At 44.3% G+C, this 22,782-nt stretch overlaps 2 protein-coding genes and 1 pseudogene across 2 annotated transcripts; 2 read left to right on the forward strand and 1 right to left on the reverse strand.

Annotated features, from left to right (window-relative positions):
- The first annotated feature begins 2,003 nt into the window (after positions 1–2,003).
- On the forward strand, positions 2,004–8,230 carry LOC127774022 (ubiquitin carboxyl-terminal hydrolase 25). The gene is made up of 9 exons (XM_052300292.1): positions 2,004–2,607; positions 2,706–3,198; positions 4,329–4,404; positions 4,511–4,603; positions 5,129–5,215; positions 5,300–6,054; positions 6,406–6,534; positions 7,609–7,830; positions 7,914–8,230. Exons 1-8 carry the CDS (start codon positions 2,430–2,432, stop codon positions 7,727–7,729), a joined length of 1,932 nt encoding a protein of 643 aa, XP_052156252.1. The 5' UTR covers positions 2,004–2,429; the 3' UTR covers positions 7,730–7,830; positions 7,914–8,230.
- Positions 8,231–11,219: 2,989 nt separating this feature from the next.
- Positions 11,220–14,815, forward strand: LOC127775046 (F-box protein At5g46170-like). Its single transcript, XM_052301358.1, has 2 exons — positions 11,220–12,583; positions 14,265–14,815. The coding sequence occupies exon 1, from the start codon at positions 11,313–11,315 to the stop codon at positions 12,549–12,551; it is 1,239 nt and encodes a 412-aa protein (XP_052157318.1). The 5' UTR covers positions 11,220–11,312; the 3' UTR covers positions 12,552–12,583; positions 14,265–14,815.
- Positions 14,816–18,090: 3,275 nt separating this feature from the next.
- Positions 18,091–20,204, reverse strand: LOC127774635 (tyrosine decarboxylase-like; annotated as a pseudogene).
- Between the last annotated feature and the right edge of the window lie 2,578 nt (positions 20,205–22,782).

The following is a 22,782-nucleotide window of genomic DNA, read 5'->3' on the forward strand; positions in this document are numbered from 1 at the left end:
GTGATACCAATATTGTGACGTCATCACTGCGTTGCTGTTGCATACTCCCTTCGTCTAAAAAAAACCTAATCATGGGGTTTGAACCTGGACACCGTCCAAAAAAAAATCTAATTCTAGATTTGAACCTGAACATGTGTGTGTCTAGGTTCAAACTCAGGATTGGTTTTGTTCTTTTGGGATGGAGCGAGTATGATCATAAGTTTAAATTTTGTTTCCATATTTACTAGTACCGCTTTAGACGTAATCTTACCTACCAATAGGTTATTAATTACTCTCTCCGTCCCATATTGATTTTTTACAGAATGGAGGATATATGTGTCTATTTTTCTATTATATCCATGTTAAATAAATTGATGTGTTACATTGACATAGTACTATATTCCGTTGGCTTGGAGTGTTGCTTTTGACGGGAAGACCTAAGTTTAATTCCTATTATCATTTGTGGGTGGTCAATTTTTATATTGCACGGTATCTATAAAGACAATCTCACCTTAGTCCACAAATAATAAGAAGTTGGAGGAAGTACTAACCTTATTTAGCCATATAGAGTATTGTGAAGCAAACGTCTAATAATGAATAGTTATACGTATTACACATGATCTTGCTTCGAACATGATGATATACCCACAAGTATCATATCTAACACCACACAGATATTAGAAAAGCTTGCCTCTAACCCTGTTGTCGTCAAGCCCCTCCACCTTGCCTTGTGTCTCGTGCTTGCCGGCAAGAACTCAAAGATGATGCTATCCTTCCTACTACGGTCGCTAGATTAGGAGGTGGGATGTGCTTTTCTCATTTATTTAGGACGCGTCTGCTGCATGGACAACTAACTAGTTCACGCTTCTCGCGTGGGAAAGTGGTCTTCCGCAGATGAGCATAGACGACGCCACCAAGCGAGGCGGCTTTGTCATTGGCTAGATTCATGACAAGCGATCCGAAACCCTTCTTCATGTTCCTGTTCTAAATCCACTGCTTTCCTCACCCCCCTCGATGCTGGGGGACGGTGTTGTGGAGCAGGTGCATCCGATCGCTGCCATCATTGATCGTATTAGCGGATACGCTGATGAAAACGTCAATGTTAGCTGGTGCAACCTGATGGAAGGCTGCCTTGAGAACATTGTCGCTCTCGCCGAGGACACAACCAAACACAGACATGCGGAAGCTATGCAGACCCACATTGTCGACAGAGGGAGTACCATGCAGGGACGAGGGACATGTCGCGTAGCATTCCCGCTAATAATATATCGTATTTATTACACTTTTTTACGTATCTTGCTTGTTTGCTAGAAGAAAACTTTCACACTTAACAAAAACAAAACTGTTTAGCATTAAATGGAAAAAACAAGTAAGCTTAAAAAAAAACTTTCATTTCGATAACTTCAATTGGAAACTTGTAACTTTTATTAAGTACGCGCTTGATTGAACTACAAATGATGCAATAGTAGTAGCCAATCGGAGTCTAGATCCTACTAGCCATAGCAACTCTGTCCCATATATACAACCGTGACGATAATAACTTATTTAAATTTTATATATAGGATTGAAACACAAATGTAACTTATTTAATCCTCTCGGCCAACTAAACTTTATCTGTAAAATCTAATCCAAAATTTGCTTAGAAACGATACTACTTATCTAAATCTGATGGTGGATTTGACACTATTCTTTTCAGTTTATTCACCAAATTATTGAAGCAATTAGTTGCTTCACACTTTGAAAAATATGTTTTTCAGATAATTTTTTTCACGACATTGTTTAGATCACTTTTTTTTTAAGCTACTTGTAAAATTTATACTTTAGAATGTTTGGTTTATTTATATAATTAAGTAGATAATCGTAACAACATTCCGATTCCGTTTGATAATATATAAACCAAACAGGTAAAACAGGAGATGTCATAACGCTTGAGTCGCAGATAGGTAACGCTTGTGTTCGGTATCTTGTCCAAATAGGATCCGACCGATTACCCTCTCTTTGGGAAAACACTTGACCAAATCTTACCCACTACCGAACACAACCCTAGTGCACTAGCTATCCGCCTGGTTTTCGAGTTTCCAACGAGCCAGAAGGAAGCCCAATTTTTCCCAAAAGAAATCCACCTCCGATATCAAAATCCCTTCTCCCTCCCCTCTCGCCGCCCTCCTCCTCCTCCTCGTCGCCGTCCTCCTCCTCCTCCTCGATTCGAGGGGTGCCGCCGCCGCCGCAGCTCCAGCATCCGCGAGAGGCTCGCGTTGGGGATCGCCAATTTCCACGCCACGGTGGCCAATCCCTCGCGGCGCGCGCTGGTGGGCGATGCGATCGGATGAGGTGTTGGCGACGGCGGCGGCGCTGCGTGGTGGTGGAGAGGAGGAGGAGGAGGAGGGCGTCGAGCTTCCCCGCGGCGGGGTTTCGGCCACCGCGCCTAGGAGGAGGAGGAGGAGCCGGTGATGGCGCCCGCCGTTCAGCCGCCGCCGTCCCCGCCCCCGCCGCGGCGGCCCCGCTCGGGCCCTCCACCGGGGCTGAAGAATCTCGGCAACACCTGCTACCTCAACAGCGTGCTACAGTGCCTCGCGTCGACCCCTCCCCTCGCTACCTTCTGCCTCTCCTTCCGGCACTCCAATCTGTGTATGAAACCCTAGCTCATACTTTCTTCCTGTTCTAATTGATTGTATGTATTTGGGCGATTCGCCAGGAAGCTGATATGTTCGCCTGTTGGCATGCAGGCAAGAAGGTGTTGCCGAACAAGGACAAGGAGTGTGTGTTCTGTGTGGTGGAACGGCAGATCTCGCGGCTGCTTCGGACCGAAGCAGGGGCGCTAGACTCGCCAGCGAAGATCATACGCTGCCTGCCGCTCTTTGCCGAGCATTTCCGGTGGGGCCGCCAAGAGGATGCGCACGAGTTCCTGCGCTATATTATAGACGCTTGTCACACCGCTGGTCTGTGCATACGCAAGCGGCTACCTGCGTCAAACGCCAATGGGGACGCTGGCGAGGAGGAGGTCCGGGTGCAAGGGCCATGTATGGTGATGAAGGAGACATTTGGCGGTGCGCTGCTCAGCCAAGTGAAGTGCCTCACCTGCAAGGGAGAGTCAAACAAGACCGACGAGATAATGGATATCAGCCTCGACCTGCCTGGAAGCAATTCTGTTGCTGATGCGCTTGCCCGTTTTTTTCAGCCTGAGATATTGGAGGGTTCAAACAAGTACAGCTGCGAAAGGTACATTTTATCCGCTAGTTAGTTGCTGATAAATTGTCAAGTGGTTCTAAGTCGCCTAGGCAGTACGGACGTGGGCATGGCAGCATGGCGTCTAGCTCCTTGTCACACTACGCAGCATGCTGGAGGCAGGATGGCACCTAGCTCCTAATCAGACTATGCAACCGCTTTCTTGTTATTACCACGTTAGACTGGATAGTGACACGTAGCGTGAGGGCAAACTAACTACTTTTTTAACTGTATTTTGGTATAGCTTAATTAGGGCTTGTTTTTGATGAGGGATCTAGATGGAAATATAATTATTCTGAGTCCAATAGTAATTTTTTTATTTAGTTTCTTGAAAAAAAAACACACTAATGTTTTGTTAAAAAATCTCAAGATATTTTGTTAAGAAAAACAAGTGTATTCTGGATATTTTGTAAAAAAAGTTGTAGTGTTGAATGCCTAGGTTTTCGAATGAAATGTCCAAGTTTCAAAATCTGCTAGGAATGTTTTTGCTTTCCGCTTGATTGGACTGCTTAACCCCTGTGGAAAAGGTAAGCCAGTTACGTTTTCCTTATATTTCACTGGAATCAAGTTTTCTGTTCAAATTTCCTGGAAGATTTCTTATCAGGGAATGATTGATCTAGTGGTCGTGTGCTTGCTTAATCTTGCTGACAACAGCTTTAACATTTGGTACATTTACAAAAAAGAACCTGTGTTCCAAAGGAAATTGGAAAACCTTGCCCAATTTGGAGGTCCAATTGCCTTTCCTATATTGGCAGTGGTCCATCCAATAATTTATAAGAAAAATCAATATATTATATAAAAAGCAATCATTATACATTTTACAAAGTGCGCACTCACTTTTCACAAAGGGAAAAGTAGGTAATAGATAGCTAGCCTCTTTAACGTTGCTCGTTGAGGTATTTCCCGGACGGGGCAGTTTATGCTTATAAAGGAATGCAACCCTGCCAACCACACCTTTAGGGTCTTAGGGGATTAACTGCGCTATCAGTTTCCATTTATATTCTTTTCATGAAGCCACTATAATGCTTGCCCATTCATAGTTTTGAACTTGGGTTTCCGAAATTCATCTTATGTGTTCTGGACATGCCCTAACTTGCGAAAGGCAATTTTTTTTTGTATCGCAGATGCAAGAAGCTCACCTCAGCACGGAAGCAATTGTTTGTCCTTAGGGCACCTAAGGTGCTCGTCATACAACTCAAGGTTATCAATCTTCATTCCTGATATTTTTATTCTATAGAACTTGTTATTGATTAAGATATGTTGCTGATGACCTCTGTTTACTTCCATTCTGGTTTGTTGCCACTAGAGATTTGAGGGAATAAATGGTGGGAAGATCAACAGGAACATAGAATTCAAAGAGACTCTCTTTCTTTCTGACTTCATGTATAATAAAAACCAGGTACAGAATATCCTCTTGATTGTTACATAAGTATTTGTTGCTTGTTCTACATGTAGTTAATAATGTCAAACTAGTCGTGGAAACAAGTTATGTCAATCGTAGCAATCCATCAAGCAGTGACCACATGCTGGCTGTTTATGTAATTTTATTGTGCTACTTTTTTGCATTTATGCTACAGCATGAAGTCATAAATCTTTAAGGATCATTTTTTTTCTGCAATTATTGTTAGGTGAACTCTCCAAGAATGTTGTTTAGGATCAAGAAATTCTGGATTATATATGTCTTATAGTTATATTTTGTGGCGTTTATGTGGTATGACCCTACAAGAGCTTCATAAAGTTGCAAAGAAAAGTTCCATAGGGTCAAACTACATCTGGACTATGACACAGCATTTTAGGATTATTCTTCACTTGAAATCACTTTCATCCGCATTTTTCATTGTTTGTTTTTAACATTTCTGCTAATATTTCATACCAAGAATCAGATCAGTTTGTTTTAATTATATTGCTTTGCATGGATCTGCAGGATTCACTGCCAGTATATAATCTTTTTGGCAGTATTGTTCACTCAGGGTTCTCTCCAGATTCTGGTCATTACTATGCGTATGTTAAGGTAATAATAGGCTTTTCCCCAGTACTTAAAGTCTTCAATTATTTTGCCCTGACATCTAACTAAATGATTGTTGACTATGCTCAGGATGCTATTGGTCGCTGGTATTGTTGTAATGATTCCCATATCTCCCCCTCAAGCTCTCAGGATGTTCTATCTGAGAAGGTCTACATCCTATTCTATATTCTGAGTACCAAAACTCAAAAGCCTAGTACAAATGGTTACTCTTCTAGTGCAGCTAAATCTTCCAACAGCAATGGAAATGGCATATCAAATGCCACATCTAATGAGCCCCTGAAGATACCACTAGTAAAACAGAATGGACTATGTTCTAGTAAAGGTATTGCACCGCCACCCCTGAAGAATGGCAAGATTGCACCAGGTATGCACCTCAAGCCAATCCACTTGAAGAATAATGGAACGGGGAAAGTTTCAAATGGCAAGGCAAGCATCATTCCGGGCAATAAGCTAGAAGTTAGTGAGGGTTTAACACTGCCAGCAGTGAATGGCCGTGACTCTGGAAAATATGCAGAACCCGGTAAAATGAATGCTAATGGTAGTGTTTCTTGCAATAAGACAGATGTTAATTCACAGAGAGTGTTGCCCAATACGAATGGAAATGGAAATCCAATTCACTTTTCTGATCTTCAAGAGACCACTGATGCTAAGGCTACATGTGCTGAGCAATATTCTGAAAAGTCATCTATTGCCAGTTTAGAGGATTCTAAAAATCCTGTTTCATGCCATGAAATGTCTGCAGTCATAGTAAAGGATGTGGTATCTTCGGGTAAGGACAGTTCTTCCTTGAAGCACCGTCTTGAAGAAGGGAAGTTTAAGGAAATGTAAGTATCTAATGGGCAGGAACTATTTTGCTTTTGTTATTTGTAGCTATTTCCATGAAGCACTGATTGTCCATTCTGCTTTATCTTTTCTCTAGCAGTTTCAGATGTTATACAACTTGCTGATTGTATGTCTGAAATTTTATGAAGTTATACTAACAATTTTCATGCTACAACTACAATTATTCACACATATTTAAAAAATGTTTACTGCAGTTTGTAGTGTATGTTGTAGAATCTTCACACATATTGTTCATTGGAGGAATATGTAATGGTTGCCTTTTTTTTTGTTTTTGAATTTGGAACATCTTTTTGTTGAACTTACTGTGTGTTTTATTATTTAATTAAAAACAGGCTTGCTGAATCGGCATCTTCTGAGCTTCACTTGTCTGGTTGGGTGGATGATGTCCGTAATTTCATGCACACTATAAAGAGACGCCGTCTACAAAATACAGGCACGCCTCAAGATAGTGACACAATGAGGTACTTTGATGTGACATTTTTGTGCAACTTTATTTTTTTTTCTTACAAGATTCTATAGGTGGATAAGCTCGTATGCCTTTATTCTTTGGTTGTTTTGCTAGTTATATCTTTTTGTCTGGAAATGTTTCCTTCATGTTCTGCATTATTGCCCCAATTCAACCTTGATCCATAACTATGCGTTGCTAGAATTTTGGTATTTCGTGGCTGCAGCATCAGTATTATAGTTTTAGTTACTGACAAAATACCCATGCTTTGCTATGGGTAAAAGAAAATATATATTATGTCAAAGACATGTTTGCTTATTTGAATACATGATATTCATTTGATTCAAATAAACATTAGACTATTGTATAATATCAGAAAATATAAGGGACTAATTTGAAAAAAGTACAAAAGTAGTGGTGCACTAGTGTCTTTTATAGTACTCTTTCCGTTTCATATTATAAGTTGTTTGCCTTTTTTCTTAGTCAAATTTCTTTAAGTTTTGCTCGTAGAAAAATATACTAATATTTTCAATACAAAACAAACATATTATCAAAATATATTCAATGTTAAATTTAATGAAACTAATTTGGTGTCGTAGATACTGCTAGTTTTTTTCTATAAACTTAGTCAAACCTAAAGAACTTTGACTAATTAAAAAGTCAAACGACTTATAATATGAAACGGAAGGAGTAGTATAGATAGATACCAATAGTCTTTAGGTTAACATGTACAAAAAAACAGCTAGACTTAATTGCATGATATTTGCTTCTGAATGTTCACTAGTTGGATTTATCTCCTTTATGATTTTATTATTACATTCAAGATATTAATAGTTATAGATAGCTTTAGATGTTTCTGTACTATTTATATTCTCAATGCCTGCTAGTGACTAGTGAGAGAAGGTTATCGTTACTGCTGCATTGCAGTGCTTTTGGTTGACGTACGAAGTAATGATTCGGAAGCCCCACACTGCCACACAAGTCATACGTCAAACATGATTCAATGGCTTCCATTTCTCTTCTGTGCTATTGCTTACATCATTCAATGGCTCTAATATTTGTATATTTCTCTCTTTTTTTGGCAATGCAGAAAGGAGCTGATAAGCGAATCTGGAAGAATATTTAGGTCAAAAATTCCAGAATCGCTGAGGGAGCATCTCATTCAAGCCCTGCGGTCATATTACCAGGACAAATTTTCACTGGGAGGATAAATTTTGTGCGGCAAACTTAAGAAAATGTATCTGTATTTACCATTTTGTAGAATGGCAAATTGATGGTGGATGTATGTTCCATGTGGTATATGTTTGCTCTGGTAATTACCTGTTTGCCTTCTTTATTTATTTATTACTATATATTGCTCTGCATTGCTAACTTATCTTATGCTTGGCGGTTCAGGTTCAACGGAATCCTGTTGGTCAACTACCAGCTCCTTGTGCGGCTTATTTTTGAGGCATTTTTGTTATCCAAATGAGGTTGAGACGTAGAGTGGCCAAATTACATGTAAAATATTGTCTTCTTTTTGCTGTTGCTCCTGATTCTATAGGCTTAAACAACTCCAACAACCCCCATTCCTTCCCTTCTGTCTAGAATGTAGAAATTGTTTTTTCCCTTCTGTACAATAATAGTTCGCAGATTAGCAGTGTATGGGGTTTTTGACCTTTACTGAAGGAAAAGCCCGTTTGTGGCTTCAGTACTGGGTTTGTTCTGAATTAGTGTCCATTGCATAGAATTGCTGGTAAAATCATCAGAATATAAATTATCCAAAAGCAACATGTCGTTTGGACAATTAGACTTAGGACTTGTTAGGTATCGCGCCAGGACAAGCATGAATGTTTGGTTAGCTAGGGGAAAAAATAGCTTAGCATAGCATCCAAACAGGCCTACATCTATTAGTTACCATGTTCACTGTGCTGATCATCCAATTGCCATTGCTTTGACTCTGCGTACAGCAGCACGGACATTTAAACATATTGCTGGTTGGTGCGTAATGGGATAAGAGAGCATCGAAAATGAAAAAAAAAAGAAAAGAAAAGGGAAGTAGAACAATAAAAAGGGGTGGTTCATGTTTGCTTGTCGCTGGCGTCTGAATTGTTCTTCGTGTCTGCATCATTTTCGAATCGGCGCGTGTAAGCTAAGAAAGCGGACTGAAAACCTTTAAAATCGGATATCCATCCCCGTTAATCATTGAATCCTGAAAACAAACGTTTTGCATGCATTGTACATCGAACTATCAATCGACAATCGTTCGCCATCCCACATAAATTGCATCTTGCCTGTTTCAAAGGTACAAAAAGACAAACGATCATCTTCAAGTCCTCGAAAACCTGATGCTAACATTTCCAAGATCAAAACGGTGTCACGAGCTCGAATTATTTCGGCAACTTGCTTTTGTATTGTTGGAAGTTGGCTGGCCAGCGTCTCCTACCGGAGCAAACGAGCCAAGGAGCGCGAGCGCGACGGCGAGCCGCTCGATCCCGCGCACCGACGGCTCGGATCCACCCTGCCGTCGCCGCCGCCGCCGGCCAACCACCGCGGGCATTATCCGGTATTCCGGTGCAGCGCGCACGTAGTACGCTACGTAGACGTGAGCTGGTTTGTCACCTGTCAACCTCGCGCTGAGACGAGCGGCAGCATCGCCAGCGAGCAGCATCCTACCGAACGAACGCCCATCCACCACCACCGCGTTTCACCTTTCACGCCACCACCGCCGGTGAGCTGTGTGATGGGCCGTACTACTGCTGGTGTGTGTTGATTTGATGCTCTCACGAGCTCGTGGTGGACTGGTGGTGGTGTTTGTTTACACGCTCAAAGATTAAACAAATATTTGCCGATGGGTTTGTTGGTCAGTAGTGTGTAGACAAACAACGCAATTATCTATTTCCTCCGTTTTAAAATATTATATCTAATATACGACGGGATACTATTTTAGTATAATAAATTTTAAAATAAAGAATATTCTAGCATTACTATGTGGTAATATTTTAGAATGGAGATTGTACTCCTACTGCAATAAAAAATAACATAACTCGAACACGAAGTCGTCACAAAGGACCTGCCTGCTTCCCGTCGGCCCATCCCTGTTCCTGCTTCCGGCGTGAATCTGAACTTGTTTTTGTAAGAAGCTGTTGTGCTTAAATGGGGGTACATAGTCTAGGGGTTCCTTTAATCTGACAGGATGAACAAGATCATTTCAAGAAGAGCATGCAAAAGTTTTTATTCACTTAACAAAGGAGGATTTACAAATGCAAATAACAGTTCGGTTATCACGATGATCGGCCGTATCGATTGAGTTGGTCCAGATTTATAAACCGCCAGGTTCAAAACAAATTCAAACCAAAATTTCAACTTTTGGTAAAATTTATTTGAGTTCTACCCAATTTCGTCAATAACCCTAGCTTTAACTGTAGTAGTAAAGAAGTACTTACTGCACTTAGGCTGAGTTCAGCACTTCATTTCCCTAACTCACTTCTTTCGTTTTACTTATACGAAAGTTGCTTTAAAAATCATATTGATCTTTTTTTTAAAAAAATAGCTATACTTAATTTATCATGTGTTAAAAGACCGCTCTGTTTTTGCGTGCAGGGGATGGGTTCTCATCTTGCACTGCTGAACACAGCCTTACTTTGTCTACTAGAGTATTACTTCTATTTCAAAATATAAAAATTTCGAATCAGATTAAACACATATTATCTAAATTTGTTGTTTTAGAAACACTAAAATGTGTATTTTAGAGTGAAGTCGGTACTAGTCTCTGCCTTGCCTAGAGATTCCTGGCGGTCCTGGAGTAGGTACGGCGCCGTTAACATCCCATCAGCCATCACCAGGAGTCCAGGAAAAGGAGGCAATCAGCCGTCTCCTGTCTCCCCCGTCTCCGTGCGGGCACCGCACGGCATCTGCGGCATCTGGAGGCGCTGCACTGCAGCAGCAGCCACCCCCACCACATCCACCACCATTTCCCAAGGGAATCCCCACCCGAAAAGGCCGTGAAACCGGTCGTTTTCCCCGCACCCCCCACCTGCGCCTCCACCTGCGATGCCAAGCCGGCAGGCAGCGGCGCCCCCTCCCTCCTCGAGATGCCAAAGCACGCACGCACCTGCGCGCGCACACGAAAGCCCGCGGCCTCGCACGGCTCGGCTCGGCTCTCCCGAAGGAAAGGAGAAAAGAAAGACGGGGAGAGAAAAAAGCCGTGCGCTGCACTGCAGGCAGCATCAGTGCATCACCACCAACTGGCGTTCGCGTCCCCTCGCTTTATCCAATTTACAAATGGTCTTTATTAAACAAAACCGATGGTTTTCTTTTGACCCTTTTTGTCTTCATTAACACAGGAATCTCGCGTGTATTGTGACAGATATTTGTGTCATTATGTGCATTTCTTGAAATGTTTTTTTGGGGTATAATTTCACTAGTAGTATTTTAAATTGGTTTTTAGGCTAAAAAGTGAGTAGCATCTTTTGTCCCTGGATAATTTACTAGACCTTAATAGGAGTATTCAGTACGATTGGCATTAGTGAGGATTTCACAGTTTTTAAATAAAAAAGGAGAGAGGACTGACAATTTGCAGCTCGCACCGACACTGCATAGATAATTGGCGTCTTCAGAACTGACAAAACTGACTTTTGTTTTTAAAATTCTCTCTTCAAATTTGTTTGTAATTTGAGAAAATTTGAGGGATCATTCTGCATTTTGCCGAATAAAAGCGAGTCTGCAAGAGATTGCCAACCGTCCACCTCTCTCTCTCCCACGCCACGCCACGCCACGCTTCTCCTCCTCCAGATCCGGTTCGCCTCGCCGGCGATGGCCGAAGATCCGGCGGGGTCCCGCCGCTGGCGGTGCGACGCCGGCGACGAGCACGGCTGTTGGCTCTCCTCCTCCGCCGGCGGCGGCGGCGACGACCACTTCGACCGCCTCCCCGACCCGCTCCTGCTCGTCGTCTTCAACCGCATCGGCGACGTCAAGGCGCTCGGCCGCTGCTCCCTCGTCTCCCGCCGCTTCCACGACCTCGTCCCCCTCGTCGACTCCGTGCTCGTCCGCGTCGACTGCGTCATCCCCGACGACCCCGCGTCCTCGTCGTCGTCGTCGTCCTCGCCGTCCGCCGCGCCATCCTCCCCTACGGCGTCCGCGCGCGCGCGCACCGTCTTCTCCCAGATCGCGCGCATCGTGCTCGGCGGCATCGTCAAGCCCATCCAGGCGCTCGGCCAGATACTCTCCCCCGCCAACTCCGCCTCCGTCCTCGCAGCATCCGTCACCTCCTCCCCCTCCTCCTCCTCCTCCTCGTCCTCCTCTTCGCCGCCGCTTCCCGGTGACGTGTCGCACCACTCGCCATCGGAGGTGCTCCGCTCCTTCAAGGAGCTACGCCGCCTGCGGATCGAGCTCCCCGCCGGCGAGCTCAGCATGGAAGAAGGCGTGCTGCTCAAGTGGAAGGCGGACTTCGGGTCCACGCTCGGCAGCTGCGTCATCCTCGGCGCCTCCTCCGCCGGCAAGGACGGCGGCGCGGGAGCAGCTCCCGCTGTTGACTGTGGCGAGTCCGACGAGACAGGGAGTATTCCGGAGTCGTTCTACACGAATGGGGGGCTGAAGCTGCGGGTGGTGTGGACAATCAGCTCGCTGATTGCTGCGTCTGCGCGGCATTACTTGCTGCAGCCGATCATTGCCGACCACACGACGCTGGAGAGCCTGGACCTGACAGACGCCGATGGGCAGGGAGTGCTCACCATGGACAAGTGGCAGCTGCAAGAACTGCGGGTGAAGCCGGTATCGGCATCTGGGGGCTCACACAGGACGCTGATGCCAGCGCTTAGCATGCGGCTGTGGTACGCGCCTCACATTGAGCTGCCCGGGGGTTTGGTGCTGAATGGAGCAACATTGGTAGCCATTAAACCGACCGAGGAGGCAACAAGGGACACGGTTGGGAGTGGGATTGCTGGGTCTGCAGGTGGATGCTGGGTTTCAGATGCCTTTGAGGAGCCGTATCGGACAGCCGTGGGGATGCTCCTGAAGCGGAGGACATATAGCCTTGAGATGAACTCGTTCTAAGCTGATGGCAATTTGGAAGTTCTATCCGTGAGGTAAATTCTGCACTGCATTCAATACTATGTTTGTCTAATTATCTTCAGCAATTGCTGTTTGCGATGCCATGCTTTGGCTTCTCACATTGTAGCATTTGCTTCAACAACATTGTTGCTTATTCGTGGAAAAATTAACACGCGCTCACCAGTATAAACTTGCGTAGTAGTAAACAGCACGAGTCTTCGAATTTCTGAAATTTGGTTTATGAGGCTTGCCATGACTTCAGTTAGGTTGTCATAATCAAACAAAATAGCACAACCTTTCGCTAATTTGAATGCGAGGTTGTACGGAGTTGGAGGAGATCTGTTGTTTTAGCTGACTCGTTATATCCTTGAGTCTTGTGGTTATTCCTACTAGTATATAGCAAGCTTCCCGTATCAGTTTACATGATCTGGATATGCATTTCTTGACTGCCAAATTAATGGAACTTGATTCACATCATATCTTCCACTAACATCATGTGCTTTGAAAATACATCGTTTTCCACTTGACATCTAATCACGATTTTCTGTATCCAGCAGTAACAAATGAACAAAGCATCATTCATTTTTCTTGAAGAATACTCTGTAGCTGAAAGTATTCTTTTTTGCGGTAGGCACAATAACCTTCACTGAACTGCACTGAAATAAATAAAATCACTCATCAGTGGTGATGTACAAAACATATATCGAGTTTTATTTTATTTTTTGTCCATGTTGCTTATGAGAATTGTTCCTGTAAATTCTGAGAGTCTGGCAATCCACCAAGTTTACATCCAGAAACAAAGGGGCGTTGCATGAGCTACTGTCTTTCTTTGCAACTAGTAGAAGCAAAACAACCTAGATGACCAACCCTCTTTACTTACCTTAATGTATTGTTACAGGGTATGAATCACGCATACCAATATGTGCCACGGTCTGTAATCTTTTGTTGTTTTTTCTTACCATTCTTGTATAAGAACTGTAGTCATCAAGGACCATCCATTCCATTGCTAGTTTGAAATTATGCAATTAGGGAATAGAAAAGTACCAAAAAGGGTTAGGCTATTAAAAGGTGTGTATGGTTTTTATGGTGAGAATGGTGTTCCAACATTTATGATCTATGTACTGATCATTTGATTGTACATCACCACCACGGAATCGTGGATCACCCAGTATGGCCCCACATGATACATACTTTACTTCTAAATAACTAATTACTTAACCAGTTCTCATGGTGGAATCTTCTGCACCTCCTTGTATTGTTGGAGGGCGTGTCACATGCCACTTCCTAAACTCTTGAGATTCGTTTTAGCCGTAGATCTGCTGCACGAGAGAATAGAAAGAGGAAGGAAGATCCCACCTGGATGCAGGATCCACTTGTTTTTTTTAAAAAAAACTTTATAGATCATTTTGAAACCCTCTGAAATAGTCCCCTTTCATTTCGCAAATTGCAAAAAGGAAACAAAATCAGCAATTTTACTTAAGAAAATGTCCAATGCCTTGTTAACTCATGCATGTGCACTTGGATACTTGATGCAATAACAAAGATATTTGAAAAGCAGAGAACATATATTATGTTTGCATTATGCTTGTTGTGTTTTGCAAGATCAACAGTTCCACCATTCCACTGTATGTTTCCATGGTGTAGTAGTAAGCTTTAAGCAACCAATGGATTTGTTTTTGGCGTGTTGCTAACATCTTATATTTCTCTCCTTTTCAGGATGTTAATTTATTGCAAGTTGCAACTCAAAGTACTACGCGGCATAAGAAATGGAGTAGAAGTTCACTGGCTGCCTGTTTTACTCCGGCACACGCCCTACCCAGACATGCTGCAAGTTCTTATTTAACGCACTACTTGTCTTGAGCATCTGTCAGCAAGGACCTGAACGGAGGCTATACAACCGATGATGACGAGAAGCCGAACATGCATCCTAGTTTGTTGGAATTGCTGGGCTACTCAATGTTGAGCTTGTTGTTTGCCTCTTTGAGGAAGCCCGTACCTCTCCCAGACGTTGGTAGCACGGATAATTTGTGCCATGCCAAGCTGTTAAGTGCTAATCCTAATTTATCTTCCAGTACTCAGGAGTCCTGTACCGTACTTTTTGCAGAAAAAGTTTGTAGTAGTACATGCGAGGTTACTCTGTTTCTGTACATCAATATTCAAGGGCACAACTAGCAGAATCTTGTGTAATTGAGCACTGACGTACGTAGCATTATCAATTATGCAGTGAATCCAAGTGCTTACGCATGCATGTGTTTTTCGTCGCTGCATCAATATTGCTCTGCGTTTTCCTCATGCTGCTCGATATATGTCGTCTCGCGATCTGCGAACAGTATTTTGGATTGGATGGTGTTTGTCGCGCGTATCGGTAAGAAACTGAGTATAATGGAAAGCCAGATCGAGATCGGTGGCATCGCCAAGCGCAAGCGGTTGCCTCGCCTGGAGCCGGACGACGGTCGCCTGGTCGAGTGCCTCCCGTCCGACGCACGCGGGATATCCGTGAGCTAGCGCCGACGGACCACACTGCATATGCTTCGCGATCGATCACGGATTCGCAGGCGCGGAGGGAGCCACAGCCCACAGCCATGTGGCACGGGACAGCCTGAGCTGCCGGGGGAAGGATCATGAAGAGGACCTTGAATTCGTTCGTGGATGCTAATAATATTGAACATTGCCAAAACTTATATCCACTGCAAAATTTGGTAATTAATCTTCTAACATAAAGCTCGGCAAAAGTAACAAACAAAATACAACTTGTGCTTCTCGACCTTATCAAATATTGAGGTTGCTCCCTGCAAAAAAAAAAAAAGGATTGGTAAAATTTGATATAACTATTTAAATTATATGGAAAAAACACTGAAACATCCACTCGAGAGTTTAGAACCATTTTCCGTTTATTATTGTGTCCTCCCGATGTATAGGAATGACAGATCTATCTTGTGTATCTATAATTGTCGATATATTACCTCTTTCGGGATCATGACAAATCACATATATCACATAACTATCTCGATGTCCCCGGTCCCGGATCGGTATAGTGACTGTAAGTTAATTAAGAGCTACTCACCGTTTGATCTAATTTAGACAGGACAGATCACACACAAAACCACTGTTTATGGTCCTATATTGCAAGAGTGCGTACCACCGTTTGATGTATAGCAAGCTGTAGCATGACACGAAACGTTGTTTACGTTACCGTTACTGTATCTAATTTAAACGGATCAACGGTTGGTATGGCCGTTTATACGTATACCATGAGCGATCCGTCACGTTTAGACAATGCATGCTCTATCACTCGCTTGCGAATACATAATTCCGTCATTAGCGATTAATCAGCCATTTTCTATTTGTCGGTCGTATAATAGACGTGTACGCTTGAAGCTCTTATATGAAGAGCGGACGGGAATCACAAACATCAGATTTCGATTAATAATCGTCCATATTTTGATAATTAAGTTGTTTGATGGTACGTACCCTCTCCGTTCGTCCGACATATCCGTATCTCTTTGATTGTTGAAAATCGGAATGTACAGACGAAATTGCTTTGCATTTCTCGAGCTGCAAATCACAACAGAGATCTGAATCGCGACGTCTCTTGTCCCTTGATCCAGTTAGGGCTGGATATCGAGCCAGCTCGGCTCGGCTCGGCTCGGCCTGGCGGCTCGTTATCCTAACGAGCTAAAAGTCTAGCTCGGCTCGGCTCGTTTGTAATCTCGAGTCCAGCTCGTTTGGCTCGCGAGCTTGCAGTCGAGGAGGCATCGAAGGCTCGCGAGATTAGATGATTTTTGCTAATTGAGTGCTCATGGGAAGAAACAAATCTTGGGAAGACCCCTCCAACCAAAATAAAACCAAAACCAACCAAAATCCATCTGCATTTAGCTCGACAAATTAATCGATGGGAAAAAGAAAAAGAAACGCAAAGCAAGTGATCCCCAAATCAAGCAAAGCAAGAGATCCCCAAATCAAACAAACTGGAGTAGAAAATTAAACATTTAACTCCCAACTTCCAGCTGCATGCAAATCAGTTCACTCATCAATGGAACAAATGGAGGCACTGGCCTCTCTGCACGATGATGGATGCAGGACGCAGGGGTTGCTTCACGTGGATTTGGCGATGGCTCCGCACGACGGCTGACGGCGCTTGGCGGCGGGGACTTGCGCGGCAGCAGGGACGAGGACTCCGCAGGACACGACGATGACGATGGTGGCTGCGGCCGCACCCGACGGGAGTGGGGGCTTCGCGCGCCAATGGCTCGGCGACGGCTTCGTGCTTCCCTCGATCGATGCTGTGCCTAAAGCTCAGGCAGAAGCCGAGCAGGACGGGCTGGATGGCCGACAATGCTGCCACAAGACGGGAGGAGTCAATTGAGTGGTTGCTAGTGACCTACCACGGTGAAAGGATAAGGTTGACATTGGAAGGCTTTATCGTGGGTGCTGCATCGTGGGCCTTGACACACGCCTGGGCTCCTGGCCAGTGATGCCTGGCTCGTTTTGGCTCGCGAGCGGCTCGTGAGCTAGCTCGAGCTGGCTCGTTATGACTAACGAGTTGAAACATGAGCTCGGCTCGTTAACAATTCCTAACGAGCCGAGCCGAGCTGAGACGAGCTAACCACGAGTCGAGCGAGCTAACGAGTTACGAGCTTTTCGTCCAGCCCTCAATCCAGTACAGTGACCTGAGGCGTGAGGAGGCCCTAACGAATTATCTGCTTCGTTTGTTTGTTAATTATTAGGGGATGTTAACATGTTTAGTTGCTAGTCATATATTATCACGTCTAAGGTTAGACAGATTTGATTATATTGACAGTTGTTGGTTATAGTCATAGTTGTGGTAAGATTTTCTTTTAATAAATTGGGTCCCATATGTCATTGATTTATGAAAGTGTGGCAAGATTCCCTTATACTTGCTAAGGTGTGGCCAATAATTTGATCGTATTAACTTAAGCAAGTGTGGCAATATTTATTGATAAATAATGGTAAAGTATGGCTAGGAAGCAAATACACTAGGGCCCCTTTGAATTGTAGGAATAAAAAAACGAAGGAATAGGAAAAACATACGATTCTAATAGGGATGTAAGTGTAAAACAGAGGATTACAAAATACAGGAAAAACACAAGAATGATCGTTTGATTGGACCACAGAAAAAACATAGAAATCGGATGAGAGAAATAGACTCAAAGGATTTTGCTAAGTTTCCTCCAAAACCTATATGCAACAAGCCATTCCATAGAAATTTTGTAGGATTTAGAAAACTTCAATCCTTTGAATCAAAGGGCTACATGGGAAAATTTCCTATAGGATTTTAATCATATGAAATTCCTTTATAATTCCTTTGATTCAAAGGGGCCATTACTACCAAGAGCATGCCCAACAATCACCCAATTGCCTTATTTTTGTTTCCGCCCATTGTTTATAAGCTCGTGCAAAACGTTTACGCTGATCATCAAATATTTTAGAGACGTACGGCCTCCAAAACAATAGAAAAGGTGCCGACAGCATATATATATCCGGCATATCATATCATCAAAAACTAATTTATAATTAATTGTCCGGTCAAACTCGCCTAACAAATACGATTTATTTATTTTTTTGAAAAAACAACTGGCATGTCCAGCTGTCCTCTCTAACCAAAGGTAATCCAATTTACTTGCCCAAGAGGAAATACACAGCGTAAGAACGGAGTGTTCGATACACAGTTCGCAGCTCCCATGCACCGGAGCGACATCCCATCGTCGTCGTCGTCGTCATCGCGTGCGGCTGATCTGCGCCATGGTCGTCGCCGGCGGCGTGGTCCTTGGTACGAGCAGTGTCAGCGGCGGCGCCGGCGGTGGCCAAGACGGCGGCGGCCTGCCCCTGCACGACGCTCCACGCCTCCCGGACGTGCCGCTCCTCGGTGAGCGAGTTGCCGACGGCGCAGCGCAGCACGTACATGCCGCCCACCACGGCGGAGCTCATGTACGCTCGCCCCGTCGCGTTCACCGCCTCGAGGAGCCTCCTGTTGAGTTCGTTGCTGGCCGTGAGCTCGTCGCCGCCGACGAGCTGTGCGGCGGCGCCGCCGCCGCGCAGCCGGAAGCAGACCAGCGCGAACTGCCTCGGGACGGGCACCTCGAACCGCGCGTCGGCGCGCACCATGCGCTCGAGCGCGGCCGCCATGCGGACGTGGGAGCGCACGACGGCGCGCAGGCCGTCGACGCCGTGGCAGCGGAGGACGAGCCATAGCTTCAGCGCGCGGAACCGGCGGCTCAGCGCGACCTGCCAGTCCTTGTAGTCCACCGCGGCGTGGTGGTGGTGGTCGCCCCTCGCGGGCCTCGCCGCCGTGGCCGCGTCCTTGAGGATCACGTCGTCGTCGGTGCCGAGCGCGGCGACGAGCGCCGCCGGCCGCGCCACCCACAGCGCGCAGCAGTCCATGTTGGCGAGGAGCCACTTGTGCGGGTTCGTGCTGAACGAGTCCACGGCCTCGGCGCCGGCGATGGCGTGGCGGAACTCCGGGCACACGCACGCGGCGCCCCTCCACGGCGGCGCACAGCTCGCGCAGAGGGTCCACCGCCGCCGTCGGCGTGGTCCCGACCGTCGCGCACAGGAACAGCGGGACCCTCCCCGCCGCTTCGTCCGCGGCCACGGCGGCCTGCAGCGCCGTCGCCGTGAGAACGAAGCCGCTCTCCCTGCACGTCGGTATCTCCCGGCAGTTACCACGGCGAATGCCGGCGATGCGCGCGGCCTTCTGGAACGAGAAATGAGTCTGGTCGGAGCAGTAGACGACGAGGTCGCCGATCCTCTCCTCGCCGATCTCGGCGAGCTTCTCGTCCCTCGCGGCGACGATGGTGCAAAGCATGGCCTCGCATGACGTCCCCAGCAACGTCCCGCCGCCGCCTCCGGCGAACAGCAGCCTCTCCGGCAGGTGCAGCGCCTTGCCGAGCCAGTCAGTGACAACGACCTCCAGCTCGGTGGCCGCCGGCGAGGCTTCCCACGTGAAAGGGTTGACGTTGAGGCCGGCGGCGAGAGCCTCGCCGAGGGCGCCCACGTTGCTGGCCGTCGCCGAGAAGTGCGCGAAGTGACGTGGGCTCTGCCAGTGAGTGACCCCCGGGAGCATGAGCTCGCGGACGTCGCGCAGCCCGGCGGTGAGCGCGTCGGGCTCCGGCGTCGACGGCGCCGTCGCCGGGAGCTTCCCGGCGAGGAAGCCTGGAGCGACGGCGGGGCGCACGGGGTAGTCGTTGATGCTGGCGTAGTAGTCCGCGATGAAGTCGACGACCTGCCGTCCCTGGCGCCGGAACTCGCCGGCGTCCAGCGGGCGGCGGCCGAGTAGTGGCGTAGTAGCAGCTACAGGGAAGGCGGCGTCGGAGTGATTCAAGATGGCCATGGATGGCAGACGCAGGAGCCAATCGAACGGAGAGGAGTTAATAGCTCTGGATTCGACTAATTAGTGGATTGTGTTCTTTGGATAATGGCTATTTATAAGCACAGATAGATTTTCCGGCTGGCAAAAAATGGTCTGCGGCAGTGCCGCACCGCGCGCGTCCCTCCGCGCGACATGAGAGGAGGCGGCGGACTGCGCGTTGGCTCCCGTTTTTTCCCTCTCTTTTTTTCTGTTTTTATTCCGTACCTTCTGTTTTCGTTTTTTTTGTTTTTTTATTTTTTTCGGTTTTAATACGTACGTACGCTAACTTTGTATACGGACAAATACAAACTTTGTATACTCATATGCTACGTGTATTTTTTGTGTTTTATACATATATATTACAAATTTTTTATACACGTATACAAAGTTTGTATACACATATAAGTTTGTATATACGTGCATTTTGTGGGTTTTTATATGTACATATACCAATATTTTATACGCGTATACAAAGTTTGTATACACATATATAAAGTTTATATACACATTTTTTTTAGATTTTTTATACGTACGCACATAAACTTTATATATATGTGTATATTTTTTTACATTAAAAGTGTGTACATATAAAAAATTATATGTATATATACACATGTATATATATACTGCATATAAACCATATATGTATATACAAAATTTATACACATGTATATATAGTATATACATACATGTGCTGTAGAGAAGAGAGACTAAGAGAGGAAAAAATGACAATCAGCGCCCCCCTGGTGCGAAATTGCTAGTTCGCGACGCGTGTCCCATCGCATTGCTGCAGCCAAGCGTTTTCCTTGAGATAAGCCGATGTCTTCCTCAGCTCGTTGGAACGGACGCCAAGCCACGGTTACCGACTGCACATGGAATTGAGCCGTTGTTTCATCAGAAGACAGAATAGATAATGCTGATTTTATCTCTACTTTCCCAAACGGTGTGTTTTTTCAAACAAATTTCTATATGAAAGTTATTTTAAAAAATCATATTAATCCTATCAAATTTATTTTTGTTAATACTTAATTAATCATAGGCTAAACGCTGTTTAGTTTTGCTTGTAAGAGAGTTCACTCCCAAACACAGCCTAAATATGCCGCTAACCAAGAACAGATGGATATATAGATTGTAACACACATATGTATGTCTACAACCAGTGTTAGAAATTCTGGAATGAATTTTGGTCATTTCGGACTCTCGATACAATATTATATCGTCCGATTTTTTTTTATTTTTTATTTTTTTGTGAATTTGGTAATATTCTATTTAAATTTGATCAACATTTGTTCAAAATTTTAGAAATTTCGGACCGAAATTTCGGTATATCAATGATGTCCGATAGAATCGGCCAAACGAAAAATTAAACCCTGTCTATAACACCATGTTCATAAGTCACAACAAACACCATATTATTGAAGCATGTAAATCCGTTTATATTGCAGAAGCAAAAAGAAAACCAAAACTCTTCGGGAGTAGTACAAGCTACAGCTTGCTATCTAAAGTCTCTTCTGCAATCAGCTTTCATGTACTCCTGAACACCGGCTCCCAAATCCCAATCAGCTTTCAGCACAGCGGCTCGGCTCCAAAGAAACGGCTGCTTGGCTGCAGCGGGAGAAGGACACGCGTCAGGTGTCTACGCAGTGTTGCAGTTGCACAGGAGGCCTGGTACGGCATTGCCGCAGATAATTTTTTTCCTCGGCAAACCATTAGTATTTATGTTTGTTACTTTTTCAAACAATCGTAGTACTACTATTTATTTGTCTAGCGATAGAGAGTACGTGGACGCCTTCACATCCAATGCTAGCTTTGCATGCACTTGTAGTTGCAGGCCCACATCTTTCTTAACCACACATTGGGCTGTCACTGCATGCTCGTACTATCATGCATGTATGTATTGGTGCATAATCTCTCTACTCCAATATATTTTATTAGCAATTAAAAATTATTTTTCTTTTGAATTACTATCTACTATATAATCCAATTACACCGTTATATTCGTTGCAATTAAAATCTTATAAGAATATATTACTTGGTTATATTTAGGATATTACACACACATACACATATATATAATTACATTTTTAATTGAAACATATCAATAAAATACATGAAACATTATAAAATATTTGGTAAAATTACAAAGAACACGACATGCACCATTTACAAATAAATTAGTGAAATATTCTAAATACTAATCGATTAGAAAAACACCACATGTAACATTTGCAAGTGAAACTAATGAAACATCCGAAAATAACAACATATGTAACATTTGAAAGAATTCATTGCAAAACTAAACTCAAGTACAACATAGTCGAACCAGTTGAAACATTTGTTTCTTACGCGTAAAATACAAAATTTTAACAATTAAAACATATATTTTTCATCATAATATAATCTATGTGACCTTTTTAAAAATATTTAATTGTAATGAGTAAACTAATTGATTATAGATAACATAAATAATTCAAGTGGAAAATAATTTTAGTGGTGCTAAAAGAGCCACTTTATGCATGGGGATTGGAGGGAGAAGAGGGGATGGGTACGACCCTACATTTACGTACATGTAAGTGGGTGGGACCTATGAACATTCGGTTTTTATTGGAAGGTGGTATTCCAATTAATGCATCAGGTACTCTACGGTGGGTCGGTGGTTTGCCTATTCACGCATCATGTACTTAATAGTGGGAATAGTAATGCCCACGTCTCTCAATGACATAGACATAAAAAAAACAACATTATAATTAATTTGGTAGTGGGTACAAAATTTTTCAAATATACTTCTTCCGAATTCATATCCTAGTAATGCCTAACTAGCTAGTTGATTTATATACTTCAACATAGTCTCATCCAAGACACTAT

Source organism: Oryza glaberrima, chromosome 5 (genome assembly GCF_000147395.1).
Source record: "Oryza glaberrima chromosome 5, OglaRS2, whole genome shotgun sequence".
NCBI classification, from domain to species: domain Eukaryota; kingdom Viridiplantae; phylum Streptophyta; class Magnoliopsida; order Poales; family Poaceae; genus Oryza; species Oryza glaberrima.